We start from the raw sequence: 17,126 nt of genomic DNA on the forward strand, positions 1-17,126 counted from the left end.
AGAGTGCAAGACAGCGTCCAAGCCCAGAGTTCAAGCCCCACGACCGCCAAAAACAAAAAACAAAAACAAAAAACAAAGGGGGGGGAGAGAGAATGAGACTAACTCCAGTAAAATTGTTTTTAAAATACCCATCAAAGGGAAAGAAAACCTTTTTCAATTAAAGAAATGGAATTAATATCAGTCTCTAGAAATAGTTCTAAGAGTTTCAGAGGTAGTAGCTAGTTCTATTTTTTCTATTTCATAATGCTAATCCTTATATTAATGTGCAGCTTTGCCTGCTCTTACTGAGCAACAATATTTGAAAAACTTTTGCGAGTCAACTTTCTGTCACTATGACAAAATAACTGAGCTACTCAATTTAGAAGGGGGAAAGGTTCATTTTGCCTCACAGTTTCAGAGGTATCAGTTCATGGTTGCTTGGCCCAGGTGCTTTGAGCTGGAGCAGCCCTGTAGATTATGGTGGGAGCATCTGGCTTCTCACCTTACTTCATGGCAGTCCGGAAGCCAAGACAGAGACGGGAAGGGGTCAGAGTTCAATATCTCTTTCAACTGCACACACTCTCTTACAATAACTTTTTCCAACTTGGTCCAAACTCTTACAGGTTCTACCACCTCCAATAGTGTAGATGTGGCCAAGCATTTGCACATGGGACTGTGAGGGACATTTCACATCCAAACTATAGCAGCAAGCTAAGAAATTAAAAAAAAAATACTCTTGAAAGCACACATCTAATTGGGCATTAAATTTGGGCTAAAATGTACATTTGTTTTACCATTAATTTGATTACTCAAAAATTACTAATTTGATAACTCAAAATGCGTCACAATGTTCATTGTCTATTTCAGTCTACCATTGGAATAAAGCTTTTTTCATTTACAGAAAACTTCATTGAAGGGTTCTTACCTAGCATGTACAATCTTCTAGGATCCAGCTCCAGGATGGAAAAAAAAAATCTTCACTAAGATGTATCACACATGCAATAAAATCCACCCATTAAAACTGTGTAATTCACCGCATTTTAACATTGACAGAGTTTTGCAGTCACTATCACCATCTAAGTTAGGGGTATTTTTATTAGCCCCCAAGAAAAGCCCTCAGCAGTTCCCATTCCTATCTACCACCCAGACACCAGCAGCTACAGATGTTTTTCTGGCTGTTTAAATTTACCTGTTCTAGATATTTCATATACAAGAACTCTAGTGTAATATGTCACCACATAGTTTTTGACATTAAAAAAAATCTGAGCACCACCATCTTAGAATTACATAATAGGAATCTACTAATAGATGCAACCAAATACAACCACATCCATGTGAAGATGAGAAGTTTTATTCAAAAAGACTTTTGCAACTGGATCCTAACAATGTGCAAATTTGAAAATTCAAACAGCAAACTTTCTTTTTTTTTTTTAGGAAGACACTTTTTAGGGAAAGTTAGACAACAAGAAGGCATGATCACTGGTTTTTGAAATGACAGGTGGCTCATTGTTGGTAGCTGGATTCTTGGGATAAAACCATAAAGGGACATGATCTTCATTTACTAAAATGAAGGATGGGACAAGCCAAAGTTCATAGGCCTTTAGGAAGAGAGCCTGACTGAAGTTTGGTCAGGATAGTGAAGAGAGGTAGGACATAGGCAATGGTGAACTCAAGTTTTCCTCCCTCTGAGGGTTGGGCACTAAAACAAACTTCCTTATCCCTATCCTCTACTGCCACTTTTGACATTTGCAGACAGAAAGAACAATGTGCTTAAAACATGGAGCAAAGGGCAAACTAAAGGGAAAAAATTGATTTGAAAAAGAAAGGATTGAGCCAGGTGCCAGTAGCTCAGGCCTGTAATCCTAGCTACTCAGGTGGCTGAGATCTGAGAAGCATGGTTCAAAGCCAGCCCTGGCAACCACCAAAAAAAGCTGGAAATAGAACTGAGTAACCACCAAAAAAAAGTCTGGCAAGGGAACTGTGGCTTGAGTGAAAAAACGAAGAGACAATGCATAGGCCCTGAGTTCAAGCCCCAATACTGACACAATAAATAAATAAATAAGGATTCCAAAAATCTAATTGAAGGATAATAAGTTTAATAGAATAAATTATGTCATAATGATTTTTGGTTAAATTATTAAGGCTTATTTTTAATTTATTATTATAGAGGTGATGAGGGATTACAATTACATGTGCCAAGAAATAAGCACATTCCTTTCATACAGTGTCTCTTGTTCTCTCGTTTTCTCCCAGTCCCTCCCTCCCGTCTCTACTCACAAGTTGTATATAGTCCATTATCATCAATGTCTAGTGAGCTCAAGTGCTACACGTTTTCACTCTTTTTCCCTGGAGTTCTGTTCCCTCCCCCGCAACCCTTCTGAAGATGTACACTTAAATATACCATAAAGAAGACTGAATCATCTAAAACTAAAAATTTTAAAAAGATAGAAAAAGAAAGAGAAAGAAAGAGGTCTCATATTTCCATATCTTAGAGTTCACTTCAGTAAATATATATTAGCATGAAGAGACACGTAGGCATTGCACCTTTGTGTTTTTCTGCTAAGACTATTCTCTTCTGGTCTCACTGTGTGTGAGTATCTAGAATCCTGCATAATTTACCATATCCCAGTGTATCTTAGTTCTAATTTCTGCATACCAGAGAGAATGTGGGCCATTTGCCTCTATGAGCTTGATTTGCCTCATTTAATATGATTTGTTCTAGTCCCATTTCTCTGCAAATGACATAATTTTATTCTTTCTAATGTCTGTGTGTATAGGTAGCACATTTTTTGGATCCACTCATCTATTGTGGGGCATCTGGGCTGTTACCATATCTTGACTATTGTGAATAGTGCAGCAATATAATGTCTTTTTAAACATGCAGTTCAAATGGTTCATTTTCTTTGCCAAACAACTTCACATCTAATAGTCCCTTAAATCACTTACACACCAAATCTCTTGCTTTGCTTGAGAAAGTTCCTAAGTCTTGATGAGAAAAATCTAGTCTTGTTCTGAGATCCAAAATGCATTATAAAATCCATTCTCATTTGGTCAGGTTCTCACCTAGGAATCAGATTTAAGATAACAAAAATAATTGTGTTGCAGTAAATAGGTTTGTTCCCTACAGACTTCTCCTATTTTCGTTTTATTTCAAGAATCATTCATTTACTCATTTTTTGTCAGTTTCTTTTTTTGGATTTATTTCTGCTATACTTGTTAGGTCAAAATAAAGACTTATCCATTCTGTTTTTCAATGATTGCAGTTAAGTTATAGGCACTAGTTCTAATATAGTTATTCTAACAGTAACTGCCTATGTAGACTCATCCAGACACTTGAAAAGAAAATCCTTCCATGGGGCTGGGAGGGGGGAAAGGGTTTAAATGGAACTCCAGTGCCCTTTCTCACTAATGAATTATTTGGAACCACATCTCTGCAGTTGCTAGGTCAAAGTTCTTTATCAGTAGCGAAATAGGGAATCCTCAATGTAAGTGTAGGTGTCTGGGGTGGAGAAGTGAGTCAGATACGGTGGGAGTTCCTTTGGCAGGTAATGTTTTTTCTCCATGGCTGAAGATAATTACCATGCTAAGGTTCTGTGCAAATATGGCATTACAAGGCTTTGAAATTCAGGTTAAGCAGTCTTCCTTTCATTCTGAATAGAAGCCAGTTGTGAGGAGGAGTGGAATGGTATAACAGTCGAAAGAATTGTTATCTTTTTTAAACAAACCAATTACTATTGCTTACCCAATTTCTATTAGGTAAAGCTAATAATAATTCCTTTTTTTTTTTTTTACTTTATAACAGTTCGTTGTGTGAGGAACACGCCTGCCTTTTTAGCTGAAAGACTGCATCAGTCTTTGAAGGTTGGTCCGCAAATTTCATATGCATTCTTAGCATTCCTCAAGGAGAAGAAAACTACTGTTTATGCCTGCGATCCTAGCTTCTCAGGATGGATGTTCAAAGCTAGACTGGAACAGAAAAATCTAGGAAATTCTTATCTCCAATTAACCAGAAGAAAAGCTGGAAATGAAAGTGGGGCTTAGTGGTAGAGAGACAGCCCCAAGTTCAAGCCTCAGAACTGGCACCAAAAAAAATTGCTTAGTGTTGATAGTGTCATATTTATCTTCCATATTGGTAAGTTTTTGTAGCTAATTTATCTGCTAATTTACTTGATAGGTTGATGGACACACCAATAAATAAGGATTAGCTACAGCAAAATGTTAGTAAAATTGGCAGCAGGGGTGGACAACAGAACTTGTTTTAGAATGCCATCAAACGTAACCCCTGAGTTTGGGTGCTTCTCAAGAAGCTTTCCTGGAAATAAACCAGGCTGAATCATCCATCTTTATAGGATATTGAAACCCTGTGTGTTTTCCCTCTGTCTGCTGGATCAGAGAATTTCATGAGTCAAGCTCTTGTCTGCTTCCAGATCCCAGAACAAGGCCTGTCTCGGGAGAGACCCTTTCTTTACAGGGAATTTCCTGGAGTTTCATCTATACCTTAAAAAATGGATGTGCTGTTTCATATCTGCAATCCCAGCTCCTTAGGAGGCTGATATAGACAGATTGCAGATTAAGGCTGGACTGAAAAATAAACAATATGAGAAACAAGTTCCAAAAGCAAAAGGAGCCGGGGCATGGCTCAAGTGGCAGAGTACTTGCCTAGCAAGCACAAAGCCCTGAGTTGAAACTCTGTACCAACAAAAAAACATGAATGTCCAAGAGAACACCTCCTATCCATAACTGTGTGCTACCTACAAGGCAGTCATCTCAGGAGAGAGCTCCAATAGCAACTAACCTTACCCATTTGTTAGGGCTATATATTTCTCCATAGCCTCATGCACTGTGTCTCAACCACCTCAGTCCTCTTTCCATTCCCTGACTATGCCAAGTTGGTTCTTTGAATTTGTTGTTGTCTTTACCTGGGACCCTCCTCCTCCAATGGCTGCCTCTTTGTTCAGGTTTCTTCCCTGATTGTGTTATGTCACCTGTTTTCCCTTTCAGCTATTCTATTCTATTTCCCTGCTTTATTTTCTTCCTATGTTTCACTAAACAATTGGACAATTTATTGTCTTGATTAGAATATAGTATCTATGAGGTCAGAGATAGGATCTGTGTTTCCCTAAACCATATGTGTAATAAATAGAGCAATGCCTGAAATGTAAGGGCTATTCAACAAGCATTTTGGGGATGCATAAATAAATGGAATCAACATCTGTCCAACTGCTCACCTGAAATGTGTACATTCTCCCTCTCTATGAAGCAACGTTTTCTTGACAATCCTAAACAAGCATCCTTCAGATTTTCCTTTTTTCTCCCATTATGGCTCAATTTGCCATTATCTTTTCTTTGTTTACCTCTGAATGAATCTTAAAGACTCTAGTCTTCTCCTTTATCATACTCCAATCCAAAATGTGCTCCTTGCACTGTAGAGTGAAACCACAAGTATATCTGATCTCCATATATTCCTGGTTAAAATATAATAGTTATTTCTATTGAGTTGATGTTAACCACATTTCATGGTTACCTAGGCCTGGCTTTTCCAGACACATCTCTCGCTAGTCCTCTTATTCTTGAATATATGATATTCTTTCTTGTCCTAAACCTTAAAACATACAATATCCTCCACTGAAACAGTTTTTCCTTCCAGCTTATATGAAAACACTCCTTCTCCTGGTTAATATTTTTGGAGACAGAGTCTGCCTGTGTACCCCAGACTGACCTTTTGCTTCAGATTCTTCTGCCATAGCATCCCAAGGGCTGGGATTATAGGTGTTTGCCACTATGCCCAGTACTCCTGTAATGTCACTTCCTTGGACAGAAAAAAAGTCTTTGATTTTTCTTCTGATAATATGCTTCCATAATACTCAATATCTGCCATATGTCAGACTATTTTTAATGTCTCATTTTATTGCCTGTACTCTTTACAAAATTGGAAACCTGTTATGGATAACTCATCTCTGTTATTCAGCATATGATTGATACTGGTGCTGAGGAGGGGCTCAACAAGTATTTTTTGGAAATGATTGGGTCTAATGGGAAATGAATGAGGAAAAAGCACCATGGTTGAATATTTCATGTACCATTATCTAATCTTACAAATAAAGGTCTCCATATCATTTTGTGACCAATGAGATTTCCAGTGTGATCACTTGCATTTCTTACCAGGGTGCTGGAACAGATGAGTTCACTCTGAACCGAATAATGGTTTCCAGATCAGAAATTGACCTTCTGGACATTCGACATGAGTTTAAGAAGCATTATGGGTATTCCCTCTATTCAGCAATCAAAGTAAGTCTCCTTTAAAAAATTTTTTATTGTAAACATACTGCATAGAGGGTTACAGTGACATGAGTAAGGTAATGAGTACATTGCCTACCGAGCATGGTTACCCCCTCCTTAAAAATAGCAGAGCATACTTTGTTTTTCTCTACTTGTCTTCTTTGCTTTTCATCTCTTAAAACATAAAGTCATATGATACTCGAGGTATGGTTCAAGTGGTGGAGTGCCAGCCCTGAGAGTTCTGAGTTCAAGCCTCAGTACTGGAGTGCAGTAGGACGACTTAGATTTCTCTCCTTTTCTATGTGTTTTCTGAGTTAAAAGAACTACAGCAAGCTGGGTGCTGGTGGTTCACTCTTGTAATTCTAGCTCCTTGGGAAGCTGAAGTCGAGAGGACCATTGCCAGGTGCCAGTGACTCATGCTTGTAATCCTAGCTACTCAGAAGCTGAGCATTGAGAATAGCCATTTGAAGCCAGCCTGGGCAAAAAGCTACAAGTGGAGGTGTGGCTCCAGTGGTAGAATCACAGTTCAATGGTAGCCTGGGCAAAAAGTTTATGAGAGCTCATGTCAACCAATAGGTGGACATAGTGATGTACACCTGTCAGCCCAGCTACCTGGTAATCATAAATAGGATCATGGTCCAGGCTGGCCAAACAAAAATCAAGGGCATTTTTGTTGTGTTTTTTTTTTAATGAGCTGTTCTTCATTTGTAAAGTGCGTGTGTAAGTTGTTTGCCTATGATGTACACTGAAGTATTTGTGACAATTTGTGTATTGCTTGTGAAAATATAAAGAAAGGAAAAACTATATTTAAATTTTTCTTTTTCTGGCCTAAGGTGTAGGTCAGTGGTAGAATTCTTGCCTTGCATGCATCAGCCCCTAGGTTCGAGCCTCCCTGATAGTAATAATAATAAACATCTTTGTTGTATACAAAGAACACAGGTTTTGCTGCTCTAGTTCATTTCATTTCAGTACACAGGATGTTTTCTCACTTTTAATGGCTGTACATCATTCCATTGTTTGTATATTTGTACCAAAGAGATCACAGATGTTTCTTGCTATTATAAGCATGTTATATGATTATGTGCTTATTACCATTTCGTGAGGTACGAGGATATCTGTAGGATAAATTCCCGATGCAGGAGTGTTGAGACAGATATGTTTTTATAATCATGATAAATATTACCACCTAGTTTCATTTTCCTCTTTCATGAGGTAAGATGTAAGTCCTTGTTCTTTTAGAGCCTGAACAGAGAGTTGACTTCAACCCACAAACAACCCATTTGTGTTTTTACAATCTGATAGGTGAGGCATTGTGTCTCATTATAACATTTTTATTGCCATTTGTTTGTTGAGAATAGGGTCTTTCTATGTCGCTCAGGCTGGCCTCAAATTCTCAATTTTCCTGCCTCAGCCTCCTGAGTGCTGGTGCTACAGGTGTATAGCACCACATCTGGCTTCAATGGATATTTCCGTGTTTTAAATGATACTTGTGATTATTTTTCTGCAATGTCTCTATGTCTTTTTGTCCATTATTCTTTGGAGGTTTTGCTCCTTTGTCTTCCATACTTTAAGTCTCAGTGCTAATACAGATATAGCAACTGGCAAACAAATGGTGAATTAAGGGGCTAGCTCCAGACCTATCTATCAGTTTTCTATAGATTCATTTTCCTATCTTGGTTCCCAAGAACACATGGAAGTGTCCAGCAAATGCAGGATAGAGAGAAGCAGTCCAACTTGTCCAAAGCATTGTAGGAGCTAAGCCTCAGAGAGCTGGCCACCCACCCAGCCTCCAGGACCCCACTGGCTCAGAGGAAAGAAGGAGCTCAGGGCTGGCTTCCCAGAGGTCATGCAGGTGGCATGGCTTCTGTTCCTTCTATGTTACAGCCCTGACCCAGGACAGCCACCTTTCACCAGAGACAAACCTCAGCCGTCCTGGAAACAGTCATTCTTCAGGATCCACAAATGTGGGTTAATTAATGAATGAGTGAATTAACATCAATCACTCAGCTAGGTCTACTCATCAAAATTCTCAGTTTTTGACTTGAGCCTTTGGTTTTGCACTTAACCTCTTCAGATGATGATGCTCGAATGAGCTGAAACTCTCTCTCTCTCTCTCTCTCTCTCTCTCTCTCACACACACACACACACACACACACACACACACAAAGTTGCCAACTGCCTGGAGCTTAGCACAGAGCATTTCCTCAACCGCTCCCTCTCAATTCTATTTGAATTGATCCTGACACATTACAATAGTTTCCATCATCAAAGGAAGATTCAATAACCGTAACCACATTGCATTTACTAAGGCAAAAAGCAGACTCATACATTTTATAACAATTGTCAGTAACAAGGTTGACACAACAGGAAGGCTTTCAGCTCACCCTCCGCAAACCAGAAAATTCAATTAAGCTGTGGCCCTCAGGCTTGCAATGGTCTGGGTAATTGAGAGTTATTATATTAGAAAACATTTAAACTATTTATAGTTTGATAAAAAAAGAAGAAATCCATTGTTGAAGAGTTCAGTTTGTGGTTTGAAATAATATAAATTCTTTTTATTTCCACCACCTCACGTACATTATTAGATAATCTCATGATGTTTTCCTTACTGATGAACAGAATGATTTCAGATGGCCAAGTTTCTGAAATTCAGAGATATAGTTCCATTGTGTACCCTCCCATCTTCCTCTCCCTGCACCATGGTTTAAGCAGTTAAATGATTATTTACACTGTTCTTAGGTGGTGATTGGTAGTGAGAAGGAAAGACAGAGGTAAAAATCAAATGTGTATTTATTTAATATAAAGATATGAATGTAAATTTTGTATGCGAATTTATATTTGAGTTATGTATGTGTTTAATGACTATAAATCTTTTAGGGAAAATATGATAGGTAGGGATCAAGAAAAGGTGATAATATACGAATAAATGCTAGATTGTGGGTTAGCATAGAAATGTAGGAGCAGAGAGAAAAGAAGTTTGTAGTTGCAGCAATGAGTATTGAGTATGCCTTTCAGGTCAACAGAATACATGAGTCTTCCTGTGGACTGCATTCTCTGCTTACCAACAGAGAGATAGGAAGAAAGAGGCAACTTGCTTGATTAGAAATGGGAATGTTAGTGGTGCTGCGGCTCAAGTGGTAGAGCACTCGCCTTGAGCTGAAGAGCTGAGGGACAGCACCCAGGCCCAGAGTTCAAGCCCCACAACCGACAAAAAAAAAAAGAGCTTTGCAGTCAACATTAGTACTGCATTCATTTAGTTTAAAATTTTATTAAATGTGCCAGGCATGAGTGGCTCTTGCCTGTAATCGTAGCTACTCAGGAAGCTGAGATCTGAGTATCACAGTTCGAAGCCAACCTGGGAAGGAAAACCGTGAGATCCTTTTTTTCCAAGTAAGCCCCAAAAAAGAAAGAAAGAAAGAAAAAAGAAACCACAACCAGAAGTGGAGCTGCAGCTCAAGTGGTAGAGTGCTAGTCTTGAGCAAAAATGCTCAAAGACAGCACCCAGGTATCTGAGTTATAGCAAGCACCAGGACCAGCGCATGAAATTTTACTAAATGTACATCAGGCTCAAGATTACAATTAAAGTGGGTAGGGGAGAAGAGTGGATACATTTTCTGCCCTTATAGAATTACACATAAATGTAAAAAAATCAAATTAACTATCACAACTGTTAAGTGTGGTGAAGGGCTTCTATGAATGGAATCATTATTCTGACCTAGAAAATGAGTGGATATGAACAAGACAATGGTCATGCTACCTACACAACCAGAGAACCAGGAAGGACTTGAAAATGATGGGAAAGATCTCTTACTAGAAGGAAAATAGTAACATTTGAGGACCAAGGGACTGATCATGCTGGAACTCTTCAGCAGTGTTTAAGTAGGTTCATCTTGAGCTTCAGAGTAGCAGAAAGCCACTGGAGAATGTTAAGCCAGATAGTGTTATGATCAGTGAAAAGATCCAGTGGTAGTGGAGAGTAAGTTGGAAGAAGCTGCAAGACAGGTAGAGTGTTGGGTTAGGAGACTTGTCACTATGTGTTTTATATAGTCACATTGGAGTAGCTATGATGGTTGATGGCCAGGCAAAGACAGGAAAGAACAAGGGCTCAAATGATATTTAGGAATTAAATCTTCAGGGGCCTGATGTGAGAAATGAAGAAGATGGGTTAAGAAGGACTCCAGGATTCTAACATGGGAAGCCGTGGTGTCATTTCCTATAGTCAAATGGGATTTTAAAATGTCACCTTTTGGAGGAGTGAATCTCTGTGAGCTGTTTTTCATGTGCTGAGTTTGAGGTGTCTTTGGAAAAGATAAGTGGAGATATCACCAAAGGGTGGAATGTACCCAGAAAATTAATTACATTATTGAAACTAGAGACAAGGATCGAAGTCCTCTAGAGAGAAAAATGTAGGGAAAGAAAAGAAAGAACCAGCTGGGCACCTTAACTGTTCTTGTGAAAGCAGAATTTCTTGAATGCTAATAAATTGACTGTGTTACTAGAAGGCAAAGGCATTTAGAGGTAAGGAGAAGTTCACATAGAAATCAGAATTTTATATACTGACTTCTAATAATCCACTTGGATATATTTTCTTGACTAACTGGTAGAATCCCTAATAATTGTTTACAACTCTGATCAGAGATGACCCAAGGAGCTTTATTGGGAGGGGGAATACTGAGCTTTGAACTTAGGCCCTGAGCTTATCTGCTGGTGTTCTACCACTTTTGGGCTATGCCTTCAGCTCTACTTTTTTTTGAAGAGGGGTAGACTCTTGAGGCTGTTTTGCTTGGAATGGCTAGGATTACAGGTGTGAGCCATTGCTTCCCAGATTTTCCGATATAAAGCTGTAGCATTGTTGACAGCCAACAATTTGAAAGAATGTTACATTTGTCAAAGCAAGACTTGATTTTTACCTTTGTAAATAGAGGAAGACCTAAAATCAACACACAACAGAGTATTATAATAATATATTATTTTATTATATATAATATAGATTATATGTTATAGATACTCTATTATATATTATATTACTACCTGTTGTGTCTTACTGTGAAAGCACATTTAACCTCTTCACTAAATGATCTTTGTTTATGACATATTTAACATGACCACATTCTCCAATGACAGCTTTCCAAACAGGAAGCATAAGTGGTGACAAACCATCACTGGTTGCTTTGAATAAAAGTAAAAAGAATGTAAAAATTTTGGACAATCCAGGATAAAAGCCAAGTTTTATCTCTGATCATCTTTGGTACATAGCAAACATCAAACTTCCTCATAATCCTTAAGCTCACAATGATAATCTTTTCTGAGCTGAGATCGTTTATTGACTGGTAAAGGGGAAAAGAGTTGATACAATCATCTACACGGATGAGACTCACTTCACCAGTGCTGTGATTCATTTTGCTCCCTTCATTATTTATGCCATCTTTGTTTTCTGTTGGTCTTGTTCTTTGCAGTCAGATACTTCTGGAGACTATGAAATCACTCTCTCAAAGATCTGTGGAGGAGATGACGAGTAAAGAAGAAAATCCTTGCTTCTTGCCAGCCCCCATGATGAACTTCTTTAACAGCTGTTAACTTTCTTCTCATAGTACTTACACGTACAAACAGATGTACAATAGTGACTTGTTTATCTAACAGAAATTTTCATTATTCCAAAATCACCACATAAACAAAACTGGTGATCTTAGGACATTCCACTTAGAGTTTATAGAATAGTAGCTTATAGAATAAATTTTAAAAATGATATTAAGGATCTGTACATACAATCTAACTGATATTTTCCCAAGGAAGTCAGAATCAGTGTAGATCTAATCATTAACTCTAAAGCAGGATAATAAAAAGTGATACCTTTTTAAAATGTAATTTGTCAACTTGTTGGGCTTTTTTTTGAGTCTGCCAATCATTTCTGTTGTCTGGTACCAACAACTAATGATATTATAAAATACGTATTTGTCATAATATCTCTTGTCACCTATGATCAAACTATAAGAGGAGCAATGGAAGATAAGTTACTCATACTCCAGAAAGGATCTGCTGAGCTACTAATCAATTTCTTGCCTATTAAATATTGCTTTCCCAGAAATGGCTATTTAGTATAAAGCCTGACTAGCATCCTTTGCCTGTAAGTCATTAGAACTATGATTAAAAAAAAAAAAAAAACTTATGCTGGGCGCTGGTGGCTCATGCCTGTCATCCTAGCTACTCAGGAGGCTGAGATCTGAGGATCGCGGTTCAAAGCCAGCCCTGGCAGGAAAGTCCATGAGACTCTTATCTCCAATAAACCACCAGAAAACCGGAAGTGGCACTGTGGCTCAAGTGGTAGAGTGCTTGCCTTGAGCTGAAGAGCTGAGGGACAGCGCCTAGGCCCAGAGTTCAAGCCCATGACCGTAAAAATAAACAAACAAAAAACAGTCTTCATCTTACCTTTCAATGGGCCCTAATAAGAAAAACCTTGATTGATAAGAATATAAGAGGCAAACATTTCCATTTGAAGTTATTAGTTTGGTCCAGAATAGAAAGAATCATTCTGCAGGAGTGATGTGTGTGACCCAGAACTTTTAGTCAATATAGACCATTGGCAACATTGCTGAGATCATTCAGCAAGATCTTTCTTGATCTTTCTTGTTCTGGAATTTCCAAAATCATGAGGGGATAAAGCACAGAGATTGTGTCCGACACATATGGGTTTTTTTGTTTTTTTGTTTTTATTTGTTTTGTTTATTGTTTGTTTGGGGTTGGTTGTAGGGCTTGAACTCAGGGCCCTGGTGCTGTCCCTGAGCTTTTTCACTAACGGGTAGCTCTCTACCACTTTGAGCCACAGCACCACTTCCAGGTTTATAGGGGTTAATTGAAAATAAGAGTCTCATGGACTTTCCTTCCCAGACTCACTTCAAATTGCGATCCTCAGCTCTCAGCCTCCTGAATAGCTAGGATTACAAGCATGAGCCACTGGGTACCCAGCCACCCATGGTTTTGATGTCAGATTCTACCATTTACTAGCTCCATGACCTTGGCAGCTACTAAATTCCATTTGCCATTTGATACCAAGCCTCCTTGGGACTCTTTAAGCAAGAAGGCCATCACTAGATGACAGCATTCAAAACTCCAGAAACTATGACCTAAATAAACATCTTTTAAAAATAAATTTATTTGGCTTTGGGTGTTTTTGTTTTATACATCTATATTGGCATAGATATAGATACAGATAGAGATAGATGACTAATAGACCCCATCCTTGAAGGCAAGTTCTGGAATTCTACTCACATGCAAAGTCTTTTTTTCTACACTGCCTGTCACCATCAACAGAAATGACAAAGCTAACCAGGTGCTAGGCTTTCTGGAGGAAAGTTCAAATGCAGAGGATCTTTATTCAACACAGACATAGACGTAGATGTAGACATGGCATTAAGTTATAAACTTAATGTTAGTCACATTCTCCAAAGCTGTGGAGAAGGAATTTTTTATATGAATATTAATTGCTGTCCAAGATACACTTGTCTTCAATTAACCAACAAGAAATTGGAAGTAGATGTGTGACTAAAGTGGTAGAGTGCCAGGCATGAGCCCTAAGTTCAAGCCCCAGTACCAGCACATGCAAAAAAACCCCCACAAATCTATGAAAAAAATTGCTTCATTAGAGTTCTCCTACATTGTTTTTCCTCTTTCATTTCGTCCTTCTTTCCTTCCTTCCTTCCTTCCCTCTCCCTCTCTCTCCCCTTTCTTCTTTGTTCCCTCTAACTCCTTATTCTTTAGATTTCTTTGAAGTCATCTTTTCCCATTATTGCTACAGAATACTGATTTATCTCCAATCAGTAAGGGCTACAATGTAGTAGAAAAACAAATCCCACAAAACTAAGAAGATCCTGGTTCTTTCCTGCTTCATCAGGAATTCACTGTACAATCATAGAAAACAAGACATGGCTGAATGGTCAGAACAGACATGCCCTTCTGAATATCACTGTATATGTTAAGTATCTCTAAATTCCCAGCTCAGATCCCTATTTAAAGAAGTACACAATACGTCTTAATGATGATAATTTATAAGGTGAGGTAATAGAATCACAGGAAATAATGATTAGAGCTACCTTGAGAAGTATCAAGTGTGATTCAAGTGTATCATAAAATTATACTATTGGTATCAGAGTCATCAACTTTTGGTTTACATATGAGTAGAGGACTTACTGTATGCCACATAGTTTGGCATGCACCTTAGGTCTCATTTATCTTATATCGTTCATTTGTCTTACATATTTCTGAAACAAAGCATGGTTATATGTGCCAAGATTTCCCCATTTAACAAACTATGTAAAAGGAGCTCAGAAAGTTCCTGTAACTGGCCCAAGGTTACACAGTATTAAAGCCAGGATTTGAGATCTAGGTCAGCCGGACTTTTACCTTATTTGGGCATGAGCTTGGATAAGGGAGCTGAGAATGTGCAGGGAGTAGTGGTCACATGACAGAACTCTGAAAATAAAAGCAGCATTGAAATAATGAAAGAACACAGAGGAACGGAGAAACTGTCTCCTCCTCCATCCCTGCTTATCAACTTGCCTCAGATGTACTGGGCCAGCTGCAGGCGGCTGAAAATGTATTTCTGACTATTCAGATGGAGCACAACTGTCTTAGGTGGTTACTGTTCAACTCTTCCAAATACTTAAGTGTCTAAATGCCTGGAAGAGAGGGTGGTGAAGTGTCTAAATGCCTGGAGGAGAGGGTGGTTGTATATAGCACAGGAGCAGTGTCATGCTGTGTTTTCAAGCAAATTTCTTCACCTTCCTCTAAGGTCTTTAAAATAGGGACAGCATTATTTCCATTATAATTACTGCTTATTTTATAATAAAATGAGAAAAAATTTAAAAGGTACATAGCCCATTATAATTCCTCAATAGACGTTAGCCTAAGCCAGGCACAAGTTCACCTGCTTGTAGCCCCAACCACTTAATTTCAACTCTAACATTACAAGTTTTTTTTTTTACTTCTTCTCTTACTATGTGATTTGCTATTATTTTACTCAGGAGTTTGAAGCAGAGAGGATCACTTGAGCCTAACAGTTCAAGACCAGATTGGTCATATAATGAGATTCTCCCACTTTGAGAAGAAAACAAAAAGAGAGAAAGAAAACAAATGTTATCTTGCATCATATTATATTATAGGCTATTATTCAAAGACACGTATTTTTTTAATCGCCTCCAATTTCCACAAGGTGGCAGGTCAACTTCAAAATTCTTTCCTTGACTGTATTCAAGTGGCAAAATCAACTTTGTAGGTGCTTCAGAATAACTGGGCCAAATAGAATGTTTGGAAACATCCTCTATGGAATTTGTCATGGTCTAAGCATCTTACTGTCACTGTAAACTCCTTAGTGGAACATGTAGATCATTTATTTTAATCCTCTGGCTTCCAGCATTCCCAAGACTCTGCTTTTACACAAAGTATAGAGCTCTGTTAGGGATCACCTGCTTACGTGAGTGTGAGCAAGTTGGCTCATTAAACACTGAAGACAATCCCTGAAGGAGAAAAATCCCAAGCTCTGGGCTCTGTGATTGGCAAATTGCAGACAAAAGATTGCACGCGATTTTCTAGGGTAATAGAAGAATGCCTGTTTTATAACCCAGGAGCTGCAAAGACAACAACAAATGAACATAATGAATTAGAACATTCTATTTGACAGGACATTTTGAAGAAAATATTCAGATAATGTAATTCAGACTTTTCTTCTGAAAAAGTGTATCCTCTTCATTTCCCATATCAGTTGTATGCCATTTTCTTTTGTCTCTAATGCATTAGTTTGGGCGTCAGATCAAACTGGGTTCAAGTCCTGGCCTCTCCACCTATTATAGCAACGTGTATTGTATGTATCAGTACATAGTTGACAAATGCTAAACCACCTTACAACTCATTTTTTAGACAAAAATCAGTTGTCTGGAACTCATGATCCTCCTTCTTCCCTCACAATTTGATTCTCAGTTGATAATAACAGGACTTAGACCCAGGTGCTGGTGGCTCAAAACTATGATCCTAGCTATGCAGGAGTCAGAGTTCTGAGAATCATGGTTCAAAGCTAGCCCAGGCAGAAAAGCCCAGGAGACTCTTATCTCCAAAAACACCACAAAAAAAACCTGGAAGTAGAGGTGTGGCCCAAGTGGTAGAATGTTGGCCTTGAAAGGCAGAAAAAGAAGATCTTGAGGCCCTGAATCCAAGCTCCATTACCAACAAAATTAATTAACAGGACTTACCTGAAAGAGTTCAGAAGACTAAATGAGATGAAGCACACCAAGAATTTAACTTAGCAAAAATGAATTACTATTAATTGCATCGACACAGCCTTGCACAGTAGGTTGCAGATAGTGAGTGGTTGATATACATTCGGAGAATAAATAAGTGCTATTTATTTTAGTACCATTCAGTAATAGTATCTCTAAGACTGGCTTCGGAAATCTTCAGGGAGATATTCAATTACATCAACATGGCATTGTCCAATGTGTCCTTTGAAGAAGGGTATCCATTCTCAGTGACTACAGGATCAGTAGATGGGTTTTCAAGGCTTATTTCCTGCGCAACAGTTGAGAACTGTGTGGCATGTGACCGAGCAAATTGTCTTAGTTCCTCACATAAAGGCAGGGTGGCAATAGCATTCATTGTTGAGGGTAGGTGTGAGGTTTTAGCAAGACAGTTTATGTAAAGCACTTAGCCCAGGACCTGTCCCCATAAATGTTCACTATTGTTCTCTAACTCATTTGGAAGATTTGTGTTAGCATCTGTTCATTCACTTGGGGGATTTTGAGGCGTTGTAAAGTTCCCTTTCAGTTTACAGTTAAGGAAGAAGATAAAACAATTTCCTGCCCACGAAATCTTGTTTTAAGAAG

The 17,126-nt window shown here is 38.4% G+C and overlaps 1 protein-coding gene across 1 annotated transcript in view; it reads left to right on the forward strand.

Annotated features, from left to right (window-relative positions):
• The window catches only part of Anxa3 (annexin A3), a 56,036-nt gene extending 43,913 nt beyond the window's left edge, over positions 1 to 12,123 (forward strand). Inside the window, exons 11-13 of the mRNA XM_013020129.1 lie at positions 3,782 to 3,840; positions 6,145 to 6,267; positions 11,715 to 12,123. Coding sequence (XP_012875583.1) covers positions 3,782 to 3,840; positions 6,145 to 6,267; positions 11,715 to 11,777 — 245 coding nt within the window. The 3' untranslated portion in view covers positions 11,778 to 12,123. The remainder of the gene's footprint in view (positions 1 to 3,781; positions 3,841 to 6,144; positions 6,268 to 11,714) is intronic.
• The last annotated feature ends 5,003 nt before the right edge of the window (positions 12,124 to 17,126 follow it).

Source organism: Dipodomys ordii, unplaced genomic scaffold, assembly GCF_000151885.1.
Source record: "Dipodomys ordii isolate 6190 unplaced genomic scaffold, Dord_2.0 Scaffold49, whole genome shotgun sequence".
NCBI classification, from domain to species: domain Eukaryota; kingdom Metazoa; phylum Chordata; class Mammalia; order Rodentia; family Heteromyidae; genus Dipodomys; species Dipodomys ordii.